Consider the following 15,736-nt stretch of genomic DNA (forward strand, 5'->3'; position numbering starts at 1 on the left):
ATTTTAATTAAGGGACCAAAGCGATACTAATTAATTAGTTAAGGGATGAAAATATCAATTAAGCCTTCAATTTAACTTTTGAAGTTTTCATTTGTGTTTCTTTTCATCTTCATCTTCGTGGTTAAACTCACCATGAGCTAAATCCCTTGTGATTTAGATATGATGAGATTATGATAGTATTTGCTTAAGATTTATAAAGTTATAAATTTACGCCTTTTTCAAACAAATTGTTTTAACTCAAAATCTTCAAAAGTGAAACTTAATCTCTTTTACTTTTTATGTTATAGTTCTTTGAGACCGGAAGGATATGATAATGGAAAATGTTTGTTTGATATGAGTTACGTCTCTAAGTATCGAGAGGTGACAGGAATAAGATAGACTGTATTGAACAAAAACTAGATCTTGGAAGAGTCTGAAAGCACTAAGATCTAACTAGGACTCTTGTCATATGCAAAGTCTCAGTAGCTACTACTATTGTGGAGTTGTTGATGACATAACCTAGTAACGTTGTGTGTTAAGTATATTGATTGTATCCTGAGAGGACGTCTTCACATGCTTAACATGATGGTTAAGTCGAAAGACCCCAAAGGGCACCTGGTTGCCAGGAAGCCATAGAAAGTCAAAACTATGTAGAAAAGCTCTATAATAACCGACTCTTTGTTTAAACCACACTTTTACCTTTGAAAACTTCTAAGTCTTTTTAACTTTGTTTCCTAAACCTTTATCTTTATTTTTATTATTGCGACAAATAACTTATTTTATTTTCTTGCGAACAAGTTTTCTACTGGAAAGCTATATAAAGCTATAGCTCCCGGTCCCTGTGGAATCAATATTTTTTGTATACTTGATAAGTGTTCAAAAGTGATATATTTCTTGTGTTAATTTAGGCACTTTAGTGATTTGTTTTGCAAATTACTTAAGGGAAAAACTACAATTTGATGCAATTGTGTCATTTATGCTTTAGTTTCCTTACTCTACCCATTTATGCAGGAAAATACAAGCAGGACCAAAGAAATCATAAAAAAATGCAAAGAAATCCAAAGGCTAACTCGCCTAGAGCGAGACAACTCACTTAAAGCGAGTTCAAGAAAATATCATCTTGCTTGGAGCGAGCAAACTCGCTGAAAGCGAGAAAACGGCAGAGACTCCCAGGACTTGCACAATATTAGCTTGCCAAAAGTGATCCCTCAGCAAGAGAAACTCGCTTAGAGCGACCAAACTCGCCTAGAGCGAGAAAACGGCAGAGACTTCCAATATTTAAAAGACCAAATTCGCTTTGAGCGAGCAAATGTTCCTTAGAGCGAGTTCAACAAGATAAGGTACACTTCGCAGCAAACCATTGGAGCAACGTGGATTTCAGGCAACTCGCTTTAAGAGAGCTCATTTGGCTTAGAGCGAGTTTGCCCAGACTCATCCATATAAATAGCTTTTTCTCTCATTTCTCTTCCATCTTTTCACTGTTTTATTCATTTTCTGGTTTTTAGAGAGAGAGATTAGGACATTTCTAGTGAGAGAAACACAAAGCAAGGGTGTTAGGAGTAGATTCTTCTAAAGATTTGTAGAGATATCATGAATATTGTCATGGAATCTTCATCCTTCTTCCATCTTTTGCAAAGCTACTATGAAAACATATAGCTACATCTACCCTTGTGGGTTTTGAGGTATTCAAACAATGTAAACTCTTGATCATTTAATATATGGTTCCAGCTCTTTTATTCAATATTGTTATCATTCTTGTGTTTAATGTTTATTTTAGATTCGAAATGTTATTGAAAGGTACTTTTGAATCTAGGGTTAAAATAATAATCTATTAAAGTTTTTATTCTAGACATAGAGTTTAGATTTTGGTAATCACTTTAAAATCAAGAACTTAATGTTATTGGGTCATTTAATAGATTGAGAAATCATCGATTAAAAGATACAATTGATATCACAATGTTATTTAGACATAAATAATGTTGTTGAGTGATTGTGATAATATCGATTAAAAAGGTAGAATATGTTATGTGGCCACGAGAATACAATTGTTACGCTTGGTTGAAGAACTCTAACCCCAAGCGAAATAGCCTTATCTCGTCTCTATTTATTTTAACATAGATTAGTTAGAATAATTTTACACAAACAAACTTAAGATGATAAATGTCGTTGAATGACTTATGGTATACGCTAGTCCATGTGGAAACGATACTAATATACTTACGTGTAAATAGAAATATGATGTGGAAAAATCTTACATCAATATTATAACTTGGACAATGTATATTTGCACTTAATCTTTCTACTCTTAAATACTTATAATGTCATGGGAGACATCACTTCTTAGGGAACTCAAAAACTGTATTGAGTGGGAGGTTTTGGAGCATTTATATAAAATAAATCCAAATTTAACATATATTGTTATAATATTCTTAAAGTTAAGAATATATTAATGATAACCATTAATTAATTAATCATTTACTAAAAAAAATACTCTTTGATGAAATATGAAAGATTTTCATTTTCTTCTATATTTTTTACCCTCTTAAAGCATTTTCTTCTCCTCTTCTTTAAACTCTCAAACAAAGTATAAAGTAACACGCTCTTCGATTAGAAGATTTGTTACTGATTAGTTTGATTAGTTATATGAATCGGTTAGACTTGTTAGCAAGTAGGTCACAAATCTGTTGTTATAGTTATAAATTGGGTTTTCTATAATCTTTTTCTAAGTGATCTATGAGAGTATCTATATAAACGATAAACTGTACATTATTATGTAAATTCAATTCATTCAGTTTATAAATACCATGAAATGAAAAGAGAAATGGTTCTCTCAACTGCTCAGTTTTCCACCTTCTCAATCATTAATTTCCTAAACATGAAGAAATAGTCAACTTAAAATTTCGTCCAATAATATATAGAAAACATATAAATATTAAAAAGAGAACATGAATGTCTTGGTGTATAATAAAATATAATCATTTACAAACTATACCCACTATAAAACGTGCACATAAATAAAATGCACCAGTCAACTTCAACCTTGCAAGCTGTATACCCTTAGCAGATTTAATCTAGATTTTTTTTTTTGGTTGATAGATTAAATCGAGTTTAGCAACAACTACAAGTTACATATTACATACTTGCTTATTCATTAAAGAAAATTACACACTTGCTTACCAAACCATAGTACAAAATTCACCCATGTGGACCAACAATAATTTGTTTTATATCCACACACATGCTTCATGAAGTTAGAATTTTCATTTTCATATTAAAAAATGGTGAACGGTATTATAAGGCGGCTTAATCAATAATAACTTACCCCATAATAACGACCAATTTAATGGTCAACAAATCAACCCCTTAACCTTTCACATCTAAATTTCCAATTTGATCCTTCTTCTCACCTTCCCTATACTTGCATATATAAACATATTACACATAACTTTTCACATAATCATTTTGCTAAACTAAAGAACCCAAAAACTCAACAACCATTCTCTTAGCCAATTCACACATACAAAAAAAAAAAAAAAAAAACCCTAGATTGATATCAAGAATTATGGAAGTGATGATACAAAGTTCTAATATGGATACATTCAATTTTAATAGTGGAACAATGAGTTCACCATATCTAAGTCCTCCATCTTCACCAAAACGTTTTGGTGAATTTTACTTAAGTGCCCCTTCAAGTCCATCTAGGCTTTCTGAATTATATAGTGAAATGGATTATTTGTCCATAATTGATCAAACATCATCAAACAACAAAAACAGCAACGTTGTTGATGAAGATGATGATAGCCAAGGTGGTTTTGCTTTCTCAGTTAACCATGAATCAAATAAATCGTCGACTCGTTCAGCTGAAGAACTCTTTCATGGTGGCAAAATCAAACCATTTACTAATGAAGAAGCTAAGGTTGTTGTACCTAAGAAGCAACAAAAAGTTCAAGATGAAAGAAGAGGAAGAGAAAGAGAGAGAATAGAGTCATCATTGAATAATTCTGGTAGAAGAAGTTCAAGATCACATTCTCCTTATAGAAAATCAAACTACATATCAGAATTGGAAGAACAAAACTCTCAAAAACAGCAACAACCTCGTAGCAACAAAGAGGAATCAAAGATATCAAACAGTAGTACAGGTCCTGGTTCGATTTCGAAGGGTTCGAGGAGATGGAAATTGAGTGATTTATTGTTGTTTAGAAGTGCTTCAGAAGGAAGAGGTTCAAGCAAGGATCCATTAAAGAAATATTTTGTTGGGTATAAGAAGAATACTAGTGAAGAAGTTAAAGGTTCAAGCAGCTTTAGATCTTCTGATTCATTTTCACATCATGGGTCAAGAAAAAAGGCTCAAGTTTCAGCTCATGAAATGCATTATGCTATGAAGAAAGCTGAGTCACAAGATATGAAGAAGAGAACTTTCTTGCCTTATAGACAAGGGATTTTGGGAAGGTTGTCTGGATTTGGACTATAGATGCAATTTCTCAAGTTTTTATTCGGTTGTTCTTTAATTTTCTCCAACTTTTGTTGTTGTTAAAAAGTTGTATTCATTTGTTAAATTTTGTAATATGAACCTATCAACAAAGGTTTAATCAAGTTGTGTAAACAGAATTTGTAATATGATACTATTATACATATATAATGTATATTAATTGTAATTATACATATGAGATTATGAGTATATGATGTCCCAACACTCTTTATAGTTTATATATGTGCTAATCAAAATTCTTTAGCACAAAGTCTAATTAGTTTATGTGCTATATTTTGAGGCTCTTTGATGTATATCTGATATAGAAGCATATATACACAAATTTTGTTTAATTTCTTCCAAGTTTTTTGTGGGTATATCTGTGTATGTTTAATGGAGATTGAGACTTTGCTAACTAAGAGAACCAATCTGGTGGTACTTTGATCCAACCAACTATTGACAAACATGTTTTTGAGTTTTACAATTTCATAATTGTTGATTATTCTTCGCCAAATATGGATAACCATCAAAAGAATGATTGTCACCAAAAGGATCACAAAAAAAAGAGGGGTAATAAAGATGAGTCATGTATGGTTGTAGAAGAGAGAATGAATTTTATGTTAGGAATGAAAGAGAGGTATAGAAGATGTAGATAAAATTTGGATGTAGATAAAATTTGTTGGCTATGTATTTGGATTGCCTAATTGAAATGCCAGAAATTCACGTTATAGCAAGCACATCATGGCCGTTGGATCAAGATTTAATGGCCTAGAAAATATGTATATTTTTTTAACTAAAAAAATATCTTAAAATATGAACCATTTAATCTTAATAAAAGAGACAATGATGTTTCAACTTTGCAAATACATATAATTTCAAGTAGGGGTGTTCGCAGTGCGGTTTGATTTGATTTTGAGACTAAAAGTCATCCAAACCGCAAGAAAAATAAGTATGCGGTTTGGTTTGGTTTGGTTTGGTTGACTTTTAAAATAAAATTTGAATCAAACCAATGCGGTTTGGATTGGATAGGTTGATGCGGTTTTTTTAGACAATATTTTTTTATGTTTCCAACGTTAAAAATCAAATTAAAAAGCTAAAACACAATATATTTTCAGCAATGTTTTAAATTTAATCCAACATTACAATTTTATTTTCATCAAACAATGTTCTGAACTACGTAGACCAAGGTACACAAAAAGTAATCATATTTTGTAAGAAATAGAAAAGACTAAATTTTTTATCTTTCTCTAAAAGTTCAATTAGCACATAAATACATTTTTGATAGAAAAAGCAAAGAAGAAACTTAACAAGAGGAAAAATATGTCATTTTATTAAAGTTTCCATTGAATTTCTATGAGTATTGGTCTAAGTGATATATATTTAATTAGTGTTTTTCTTATATTGCGGTTTGGTTTGGTTCGGTTGGTAAAATCAAAACCGCAAACCGAACCAAACCATGCGGTTGGGTAAAAAAAAAGATCCAAATACATCCAAACCATTTGCGGTTTCGGTTTGGATTGGTTCGGTTTACGATTTTACTTTTAGATTGGTTCAGTTTTGAACACCCCTAATTTCAACCGATTATAGTAAACCACCAAACTTATCCTTAAATTGTAGAGTACTCTCAAACAGATTAAAAAAAATTATGAGTATTTTAAAAAGATTTATGACCTTGTTAAATTTCACTCTTGAGAGTATCTTATTGGCTAAATTGATCCTAAGCCGTTAAATTTAACAGCAAGAAAAACATAGCGAAGGCTTCACGAGATCAATATGGACCAATAAAAATTAAGGGAAAGAGGAATTCACCGGAGGAGTGGATTGAAAAAACAGAAGTAATTTTTTTTTTGCCTTGGATGGAAAACACTCGCGAGCGGAGTTATAATTCGCTTCACATAGCATTTTCCTAATTATAAAATATTATGTAGCCAATTTAATAAAGTCCGATTATTTTATTTTTTTTGAAATATTTATAATCTCATGATTTATTTGAGAGTCCATGCAAAGTCACATGATTAATCTGACGGTAATGGATGAATGATTGTTCTTTTGACTCTAATAGATGAATGATTGCTAGTTGGTGTACCTAACGTTACTCTCTAATTGGCTAAAAAGTACATTATTGCTCTCCAATTAGCAATAGTATTTTTCTTTTTTGATTAAGGGTAGTAATAGTATTTTCAACGGCAAGATTAGAATTAAATATTAATTGGGCTTTTCAGTTAAACACCTTTACCCCAATCATAAAACCCAAAAACCGTTTAATAATTAAGGAAATTGCTCTTCTTCCATCTAAAATTGCTCCCCTCCCATATAAATTGACGAAAATACTCATATATAATTTAAGTCACACACATTTTATACTCGGCGTGAATTAAGTCATTCTGAATTACAACGTGAGTGACTTAACTCACGAAAGTTGTATTACAGAAAATGATTGGGGTAAAATGATATACCTGCATTAGATGTGACAGCGGCGGCAGACATCAAAGAAGGGATGGAGCAGAAAGTTGGAGCAGAATGTATTTATATATAGAATTAGGTTATGTTTTTGGCGGGTTTAATTGAAAAGAAAAATAAAATTAGCGGGAACTGTGCCAAGAAAAAACAAAACAAAATAAAATATGGTTTATGCGGGAATCGATGTGCGGGCCTGTAGTAGCTCCGAAAAGTTGTCTAGAAGTTCAATTTTACATCTTATTTTAAAAGTCATTTCTATTTGATTTCTTTCCTTCTAAAAAAGATACTTCTTTTATTAAGAACTTTATTAAAATTGTGTTTGACCATACTTCTCCTTGAAAGTAAAAAGAAGTGAAAAATAAGCAGGGTCAAACATGCTCTAAATCACTAAAGTTGCAATTCCAGAGTGACTTAACTCACTCAAGTTGTAATTCAGATTGATTTAAATCACTTTGGGTATAATACCTAAGTCATATCATATGAGATTATTTTTTGGTCAATTAGTTTGTATGGGAGGGAACAATTTTGGATAGGAGAAGAGCAATTTTCTTTAATTAAACCCTAAACAGAATGTATAGACCACAAAACCCTATAAACTTTTCAGACAGTGAAACTTCAGAATCAAAGCCAAACAAACTTGCCGCCAAATTCATCACATCACCGGCGATGAACGCCGATCACCGGAATCTTCCATGAAACTAAATCCCTTCATTTTTCGCTCCCTCTTCGCAAAACCGATTCAAACTCCATCGATATTGCACAAATGTTTCTCATTCTCCACAACTAATCACCCGACAAAATCATCATCGCACTACTTCGACGATGTCGTACCGGGAACCAGCTCCGTTTACAACCACGCTCTCAAATTCCAGCGTCCCGCAACGATTCGCTGGAAACCACGGCTTGAAAACTCCGCTAGCTTTATCGGTTCGGTGGCGCGTGAAGTTAAACACGTGAACTCAAAATTCGGTGATTTTGGAGTTTACACTACGCTTCGTGTTCAAAAACCTGATAGATCACCTTTTTGGTTCGTTCTTCTCTTTTTTTTCTTTTTTTGAAAATGAATTATTGTTCGTTTTGATTTGGTGTCTGTGTATTCAAAACGGACATTTTGTTCTGCGTTTTGTTAACAGGGTGCTTCTTATGATGTGGAACAATGTGGCTGAAATTGCTTATGAACACTTGAAACCAAATGATTTGATTTGTGTTTCAGGTTATTTGGATTCTTTCGATGGAAACAGTGACTTGGGTTATAAGGTCCATTACTTTTTCTCCCCCTTATTAACTTTGGGAATATTGTTGGATTTGGAAACATTATTGTTTTATTTTTAAAATTGTAGCGGTGACATTTTGATAAATTTCTTTATGAAAGAACAAATTAATAGTTAAAATCGAAGGTTGTTAATCGATTTAATCTCTCTATGTGGAGTTACTATATTGTTCAATGCATGATCAGTTGAAGCCTGTTTGCAAAATTTTGTTTATGGTTTTCGTTGGTCTTTGATCTCTATTTTGCGGTCTATAGTCGTAGAGTTGATTGACTGAGAGACTATATTGATTGATAGTCTTCAATTTGATGATTAATTTGTCATTTCGTGAATTAGGTGAATCGAGTTGTTTGATGTCTACAATCTCCATGACAGAAATTCTTATTCACTAACTAATTACATTATCAAAATGAAATATAATATGTACACACTATTAGTAGATCATTGCTTACACTTAAAGTGTAAATTCCAAGTTTAGTTATTTTGGTATGCAATACATCATGTGCGTGTAAAGCTTTGGCTTCTTTATTTTGTCTTTTGTATAAATTTGATGTTTAATTTGTGTACAGCTCATGGTGAAGGAACTAAATTTTGTTGCTCGAAGTCTGGGCTATGAAGATCACGAGAAAGAACATAAATTTGAAGGTTAGTTTGGTTGTTAATGTTCAATGGAAATTTGAGACCTGAGGTTGATTGTTTTTCTTTTGTTATCGATCCTTCTTTTTTAAATTAAAAGGGCTCAAAAGTTTTAATTATTTGTTTGGTAATATTGAGACAAATTGTTCTCTGACCTAGTTTAAATTAGAGTTTAGATAAGAAAAATTGGTCAATCATGCCGCTATAGCGGATAATCTCAAAAACAGTGGTATGGCGGCATCCACTGCGACACGATCAGCCAATGTGCATTCAACAGGTATAGTGGTAGCGGCTGCAAATCATGACCAAATCGCACCCAATTTGCGTGTGCACCCGATTTGCGTGTTTGCGATTGCAATTATGGTTTACAGATGAAATACCTTAATTACCTCTTTGTTTATATTGGTCATTTCAATTTATTTTAAGGGATCCTACTTTTTCTTCGAGCGCAACCAATACTCACATTCTTGCTCTGTCTTCCTCATTTTTCTGCAAAAACATGGATCTCTATTCCTCTCTTTGTTCTGCGAACCCAAAAAACTCTGTTCCTTTCATTTTGCTTGTTAACCCCAAAGCTTTCTTCGGCAATGTTACTATGAACTCAAGGCAAAAGCTCTCTATTATCCATGCTTCACTTATGGTTTTCTGGGGATAAAGGGTGACATAAAGGCTTGTAGAAAAATAACAGCTGAAATAAAGCTCAAAATCAAAGAAGCTTTTGATAAACAGCTACTAATGATCCTTTATGAGTGAGATGGATATTATTGAGGAGGAGGAGAATGATGTGCAAGAAATATCCAATATTCGGGTAGAAGAAAGACCTTCAACTTGTTGCCAAGAGTAAACGTTAAAAGTCCACTAGATGTGCTTATGTTTAAAAATCCAAAACTATCTCAGAATACTACATTATCAATGGCTAGACGATAAAAATCTATAAAAGATTCTTATCTTAAAGATGCAAAAGATGTGCCACTCTTGGCGCGTGGATATAAATGGTGGATGGCCCTAATCAATAGGCTTTGATACAATATCAATGTTATCTACATTTTCAGCACCGCGCTCAATTTTTTTAATTTCACAAGTATCTCTATGAAAGTCTGATTTTTCACTCCATTTCTCAACTTCTCCCTTTACCATATAGTTACCAAATTCTTTTGAATCAAAATTTACATCATAACTTGGTGTTGGATACAATTCCTGATTGCCATCAATTGGCATGTTTTACGAAGATTCTACCATTATTAAACAAGCGTATGCATTTCTAGCAGCAGTGTCTGAATCAACCATGTGATGAATATTAACATCATTAGATTTGACTTCACTTCATGGACTCGAAATTTATTTGGTATACCAACTGATTATTTTAAACAAGATGGATGCACATGTTCAACAATCACACTGGTCTTCCCATTAGTATCCTTCCCAACAACAATAATAAATCTTCCTTTTGAACATCAATACCACAATCAAAAATTGAAAAAACCAAGAAATGGAAACACTACTCTCTTTCATTTTTAAGGAGATCGAAAAGGAAAAGCCCTGTGTCATGCTAGTTGTAGAAGACAAATTAAATGTCAAAATTATAGAATTGGGGTCCAATTGTGGTATTTATGTTCCAATGGAATGTTCAAACACTGTTGATTGGAAGGATACTACTGTGAAGACAATGTGACTTTGAATAGGTACATTCATCTGGTTTAAAATATCCAATTGGAGAATCAGATCAATTCCTACCCACTTGTTTACCAAGTGAAGTCAAAACCTAGGTTTGCTCCCTTTATCTACTCTCCATTTTATGTCCATTTATGAGAGATACACACAAGTGGTTTAAGTTAGTAGGGACCATGATTGGTGGGTCCACTTATTAACATGGTCCCACTAATCTATCACTTGTGTTGTGTCTTTATCTTTCATAAATGGAGGGTAGATAAATGGAGCAAATCTAGAATCGTGAAGTCAAGTATAGAGATGTTAATAATCATCACATGACTGATTACGTTTGCAATGCCTATGAAGTGAAGTTAGCATCTTCGCCAAAAAAAAAATGCAAATTGGTGTCGATAAAGTACATGTTGATGACAATCGGGAATTGCACCAAGTAATGATGTAAATGTTGCTTCGTACGAATTTTGTAACTATGGCCGAGGGAGAAGTTGAGATATTGAGTGAAAAAAATGTTGCTCACGAATATACTTGTGGAATTAAAAAAGTAGAAGAGGAAGCTGAAAAACTAGATAAGATAAATAGCCATCAAGGATCAATCATGAAGTATGTGAATCTTGTAGATGTTTCTCCAAAGGTTGTTTAGTTGAAGAATTTCACAAATTGGATTACATTATTTGTGTTACATCAGAAGCTGCTATAATGTGCCCTGATACATCTATAGTGTCGAATTTACTAAGGAGAAGACCAATGTAATTGTTGAAGCTTCTGATGCAACACAAATATTATCATCCAAACTGTGAACTTCTTCGACTAAACAGCCATTGGATTCCTATGAAGAAACATGTACAAGATTCACATACTTCATGATTGATCCTTGATGGCTAGTTTTTCACCATCTACTTTTTGAATTCCATAAGTATCATCATGAACAACATTTTTTCCACTCAATTTCTCCTTCAACCATTTAGTCACCAAGCAACATTTACATCACTTGGGGCTGTTGGATAACAATTTCTGTTTGTCATCAATATGCTCTTCATCAATACCAGTTATGATGTTGTCGTCCACCTAAAAGTATCCAATAGTATCTCTTCTTTCAGGTGGAAATTTCATTTTGCAATCTTCTCGATCTTGTCTGATCTTTTTTGAGTCTGATTTTTTTTAAGATGCTAACTTCAATAGACTTGACTTTACTTGGTGGACAGGTGGGTAGAAATTGATGGTTCCCCAAGCTTTTAGACTTCAAAACACTAAAAAGAATGTCATTCCTATAGAAGAAAAGAAACAGGATTAGTTAAATCCCTTGCATCTTTAACACAAGAATCTTTATAGATTTTTGTAGTCAAACCATTGTTAGTTTCGTCTTATAGATACTTCTACAATTTTAAATATCAACACATTAGTGGGCCTTTAACATTACTCTTGACAGCAACAGTTGCAGGTTTTTTAACTTCCTGAATATTTGGATATTTCTTGCACAGTATCATTCTCCTCCTCATAATGGAAACATTAGCAACTTTATTTTTATCATAAACCTTGATTTTGAGCTTTACTTCAGCTGTTTTTTTTCCCAATCACTTATGTCTCCTTTTATCCCAACTGATGTCTCTATGCTCTTGTTATTCCTCCTGTTGAAGTCCTGCCACAAAAATGACAACAGATTTCTTATTACATACATCCTTCAAAGAATAGGTTGTCACCAGTATAACAAAGCTACTGAACCAGTTTAGGAAGGTTTACTCTTGGAATTGGTGTTTTAGTTGATGATGCTTTTTTTTTTAGACGACCTTTGTTTAGTTCTTTGTTTTGGATGCTGTTGTTCCACTATTTTCCGATGGCCCATTAATTCAGAGTAATTGACAACATAAATTTAGGGAGCATTTGAATTTGAAAGTGTTTACTTAAATTTAAAGCTTACTTATGTTTATCTAATGGCATAAATATATACAAAGTTTAGTCACACTTGTAAGAAACAACATTTGATATATGAATTAGTTGCTTTCAACTTATTGTATTGAAATCGTATAATATCTTATGAATAAAACACTTGATCAAGGAACAGAAGGGTTGGAGTGATAAGGAGACCGTGTATTCAACTCTCCCTATAACACAACTGAAATTTGTCATTTTAATAAAAAATAAACACTAAAATTTGATCTTTAACTTATTTTGAATTTTTTTTCATGCTTTCTTCCTGTGTATGTTCTTTACTGCTCTCGTCTTAATTCAGGTGCCAAAGCTGGTAACCAAAATTATGGGAATCCGCTTCACCTTTGGCAAGTGTTTTTTGCCAATCCAAATGAATGGTGGGATCAAAGAAAGAACAAGTTAAATCCAAAGCAGCCTGATTTTAAACACAAGGATACAGGGGAAGCTCTTTGGCTGAGTAAACATAATCCACCATGGGTTACAAAACAACTCAAACTACTTGACTCAAAATTTTCAGAAGGTGGATTTGCAGGTTGTCGTTCTCGTGTCACCTCCTGGGTTTACGATGAATAGCTGAAATTAATTAAAGATGATGACTGCGGTAATTCACCCTTAATAACTTTGTTTGTAACTACCATTTGGAACGAAATTCAAAACATAGTGAGATGGAAATCATTATGTTTCTTCTTACTTCACAATTAGTTTATTTATATCAAAAATGAAAGAAAGAAAACCTTGATAGTTAGAATATATAGCTTTTTTTACTTCAACACCCTGTATTCTCCATGTAAATTGTAAATGTCATAATGATGTCAAATTCAGTGTCCAAGTCGTTGTTGCTTTAGTTATGGTTGGAAATTTTTAATGGATGTTGAAAGTATAACCATTTTTCACGTTGTAAATAGTTGGACTTGATCTAGGGAACATCATGGTAGATGGTCCTTCTGCGGGACAAAACACGAAACCAAGAGAATTTTGTTATATTTCCCCTCACCCGTTGTAGGAAACTTTGATCGTTTATGCTGTTGTGGTCCTATGGAGACTAATGTCACCAATGCAAAATGCGGATTTGGTTCATTGGTTCATCCTTTCCTTCTAGAAACCTCAAAATATGAAATCAAGACTAGTGTTCAATTTCAATACCCCATGAAACATTGGTGGTTGATGCTGTTGTGGTCCTATGGAGACTAAAGCCAGAAATGCAAAGTGTTCATTGATTTATGTTCTTTGTAGAAACCTCAATATATGAAACAAAGAAAATGTTGTTATATACCCCAATAAGAAACATTATTGATGTTGTTGTTGTCCTATGGAGACTAACACCAACAATGGAAAATGACGATTGGTTTCATAGATTCATCGGTTCCTTTTAGAAATCTAAATATTCTCCTACTTCGAGTTTTGTTGGATATAGTATTCAACATTAATTTCACATTTATTTTTATTTAATTATCTTCTAGTGAATTTAAGATTAATTTTGCCTTAGAGACATCACACATACATTTTTATTATAGGTAGCAAAGAATGTAAAAGTTAGACATACTATGAATAACCACAATTAGGTGCGTTTGGGATATTCATTTTGTTTTGTTTTGTGCGTTTGGAATATTCTAAATGTGTATTATACCTAATAACTGATGAATATTGCATCAAAAACAAATTTTATGATTATTGCAAACGTGATAAAATAAAACTAGTGAATCAGATAGGTATAAAACTATCTCATTCATCCCATATTTTGATTATTGCATCAAAAACCAATTTTATGATCAATTTAACTGATGAATGATAATGAGAAATTAATTTGAAGAATAAAATGCCATCTTAACTCAAGATAATTTTCTTTGAAGACCAACAATATAATATGCTTTAAATAGTTTTTTTTTTTTTTTGTCAAGTAATTTAGTGGCTAGAATTCACATTTTTTAAAGTGGATAAATAGGATATCCGGTGTTTAAACTCTAATCCCTGCATATAATAATGCATGTCTTGCTAAAAGAAAATACTAATTGGAATCATATGCTATTCAGTTTTTGTGGCTTCTTTCAGCTAAAATCATAAAATCCGGCAAAGATTGAAGTAATGATGATATTTCAAGTGCAGACAAAGACCAATACTAAGGTCAAGATGAAGGTGCACCATATACATACTTTACTTATTGACCCGACACCTCTGCCAGCTAACTTAGTGAAGTATCATTCTCAACTCTTGTTTGGATTCAGTGAAAATGGAGAATGAGATGGAATGGAAGAAAATATCTCCACTTTCTCTGGACTTATTCAGGTGATTGAAATGTCAACAAAAAAAAAATCATGGTAAAGTGAGTAAGAAAAAATTGTGTAAAACAACTTGATAGTTCTTTTTTTTTAATTACTAAAAAATAAAATTAAGTCTAACTTAGAATAAAGATAGAGCGGAATAAAGTTTATAAATAATAATTTTTTTTAAGGAAGTTATAAATAATAATATTTCTCATATTACGAATCAATTTTATAATAATAAATAGAATTTGTATAAAATGTCACTCATTATCTTAGAAATTGATTTTACAATGATAAATTAGACCCAATATAAAAACCTAACAAGATTTGAAAGAAAGAAAAAAACGTAATAGGAATATGAGAATTTATCGGGGGAAATTTCATTTCAAAGGCTGCTTTTGTGTCCTTGTTATCTCTTGAGAAATATCTTTTTCATTTCCATTGTCGTAGTCAGTTCATGGCACTCCACAAAAACTAAATTATATATTTTTTCAGCGACATGTTATTTAAACAACCATTTGTGAGATAATTTATGTGACAACCAAAGATATATATAGAAAGAAAAGTAGTTATTGACATGAAAATCAAAATAATAGAAAGAAATTAAAAATATAATGTAAACATAAGAGAAACAGTTGTCACAAAAGTTGTCATAAAATAATATAAATATCATTTCTCCTTTCAAAATTAACATTAAGGGTGAAATTCTTTTTGATTCAATTTTCACCTCTATTTGTTTTTTTTTTCTTTCGTTCTGAATAATATGTCCCAAACAAAGGTTCGTGTCAATTTTAGGTAATATAGCACATGATAAACAATCATACATACATTTTTTTTTGAAGGAAGCATCATACATACATGACACTGCATGATTAAAGATTCTATTTATTCAGTCTTTTTGTTTCTGCAAGTTTTTCTAACAAGTTCATATATTTTATTCAATCTGTAGATATGATGATTCTGGATAAACTCTTCTATGCCCATAATCTCAAATAAAAAAGATTTGAGTATACTTACATAAAATTAAAAAAATTAAAAGAGAATAAAATTCAATGATATTAATTGACGTG

The 15,736-nt window shown here is 32.0% G+C and overlaps 2 protein-coding genes across 2 annotated transcripts; both read left to right on the top strand.

Annotated features, from left to right (window-relative positions):
- The first annotated feature begins 3,423 nt into the window (after positions 1–3,423).
- LOC11417205 (uncharacterized) lies at positions 3,424–4,751 on the top strand. Its single transcript, XM_003589200.4, has one exon. The coding sequence runs from the start codon at positions 3,542–3,544 to the stop codon at positions 4,448–4,450; it is 909 nt and encodes a 302-aa protein (XP_003589248.1). The 5' UTR covers positions 3,424–3,541; the 3' UTR covers positions 4,451–4,751.
- Positions 4,752–7,392: 2,641 nt separating this feature from the next.
- On the top strand, positions 7,393–13,274 carry LOC11412580 (protein OSB1, mitochondrial). Its single transcript, XM_003589201.4, has 4 exons — positions 7,393–7,934; positions 8,041–8,164; positions 8,745–8,820; positions 12,707–13,274. The coding sequence occupies exons 1-4, from the start codon at positions 7,600–7,602 to the stop codon at positions 12,976–12,978; spliced, it is 807 nt and encodes a 268-aa protein (XP_003589249.1). The 5' UTR covers positions 7,393–7,599; the 3' UTR covers positions 12,979–13,274.
- Positions 13,275–15,736: the final 2,462 nt, after the last annotated feature.

This window comes from Medicago truncatula, chromosome 1, assembly GCF_003473485.1.
Source record: "Medicago truncatula cultivar Jemalong A17 chromosome 1, MtrunA17r5.0-ANR, whole genome shotgun sequence".
Taxonomy (NCBI): Eukaryota; Viridiplantae; Streptophyta; class Magnoliopsida; order Fabales; family Fabaceae; genus Medicago; species Medicago truncatula.

Coding starts and splice junctions, on each gene's coding strand:
- LOC11412580 (XM_003589201.4), top strand. CDS start 7,600: ATGAAACTAAATCCCTTCATTTTTCGCTCCCTCTTCGCAAAACCGATT. Junction 8,165..8,744: donor ACAGTGACTTGGGTTATAAG/GTCCATTACTTT, acceptor ATTTGTGTACAG/CTCATGGTGAAGGAACTAAA. Junction 8,821..12,706: donor GAAAGAACATAAATTTGAAG/GTTAGTTTGGTT, acceptor GTCTTAATTCAG/GTGCCAAAGCTGGTAACCAA.
- LOC11417205 (XM_003589200.4), top strand. CDS start 3,542: ATGGAAGTGATGATACAAAGTTCTAATATGGATACATTCAATTTTAAT.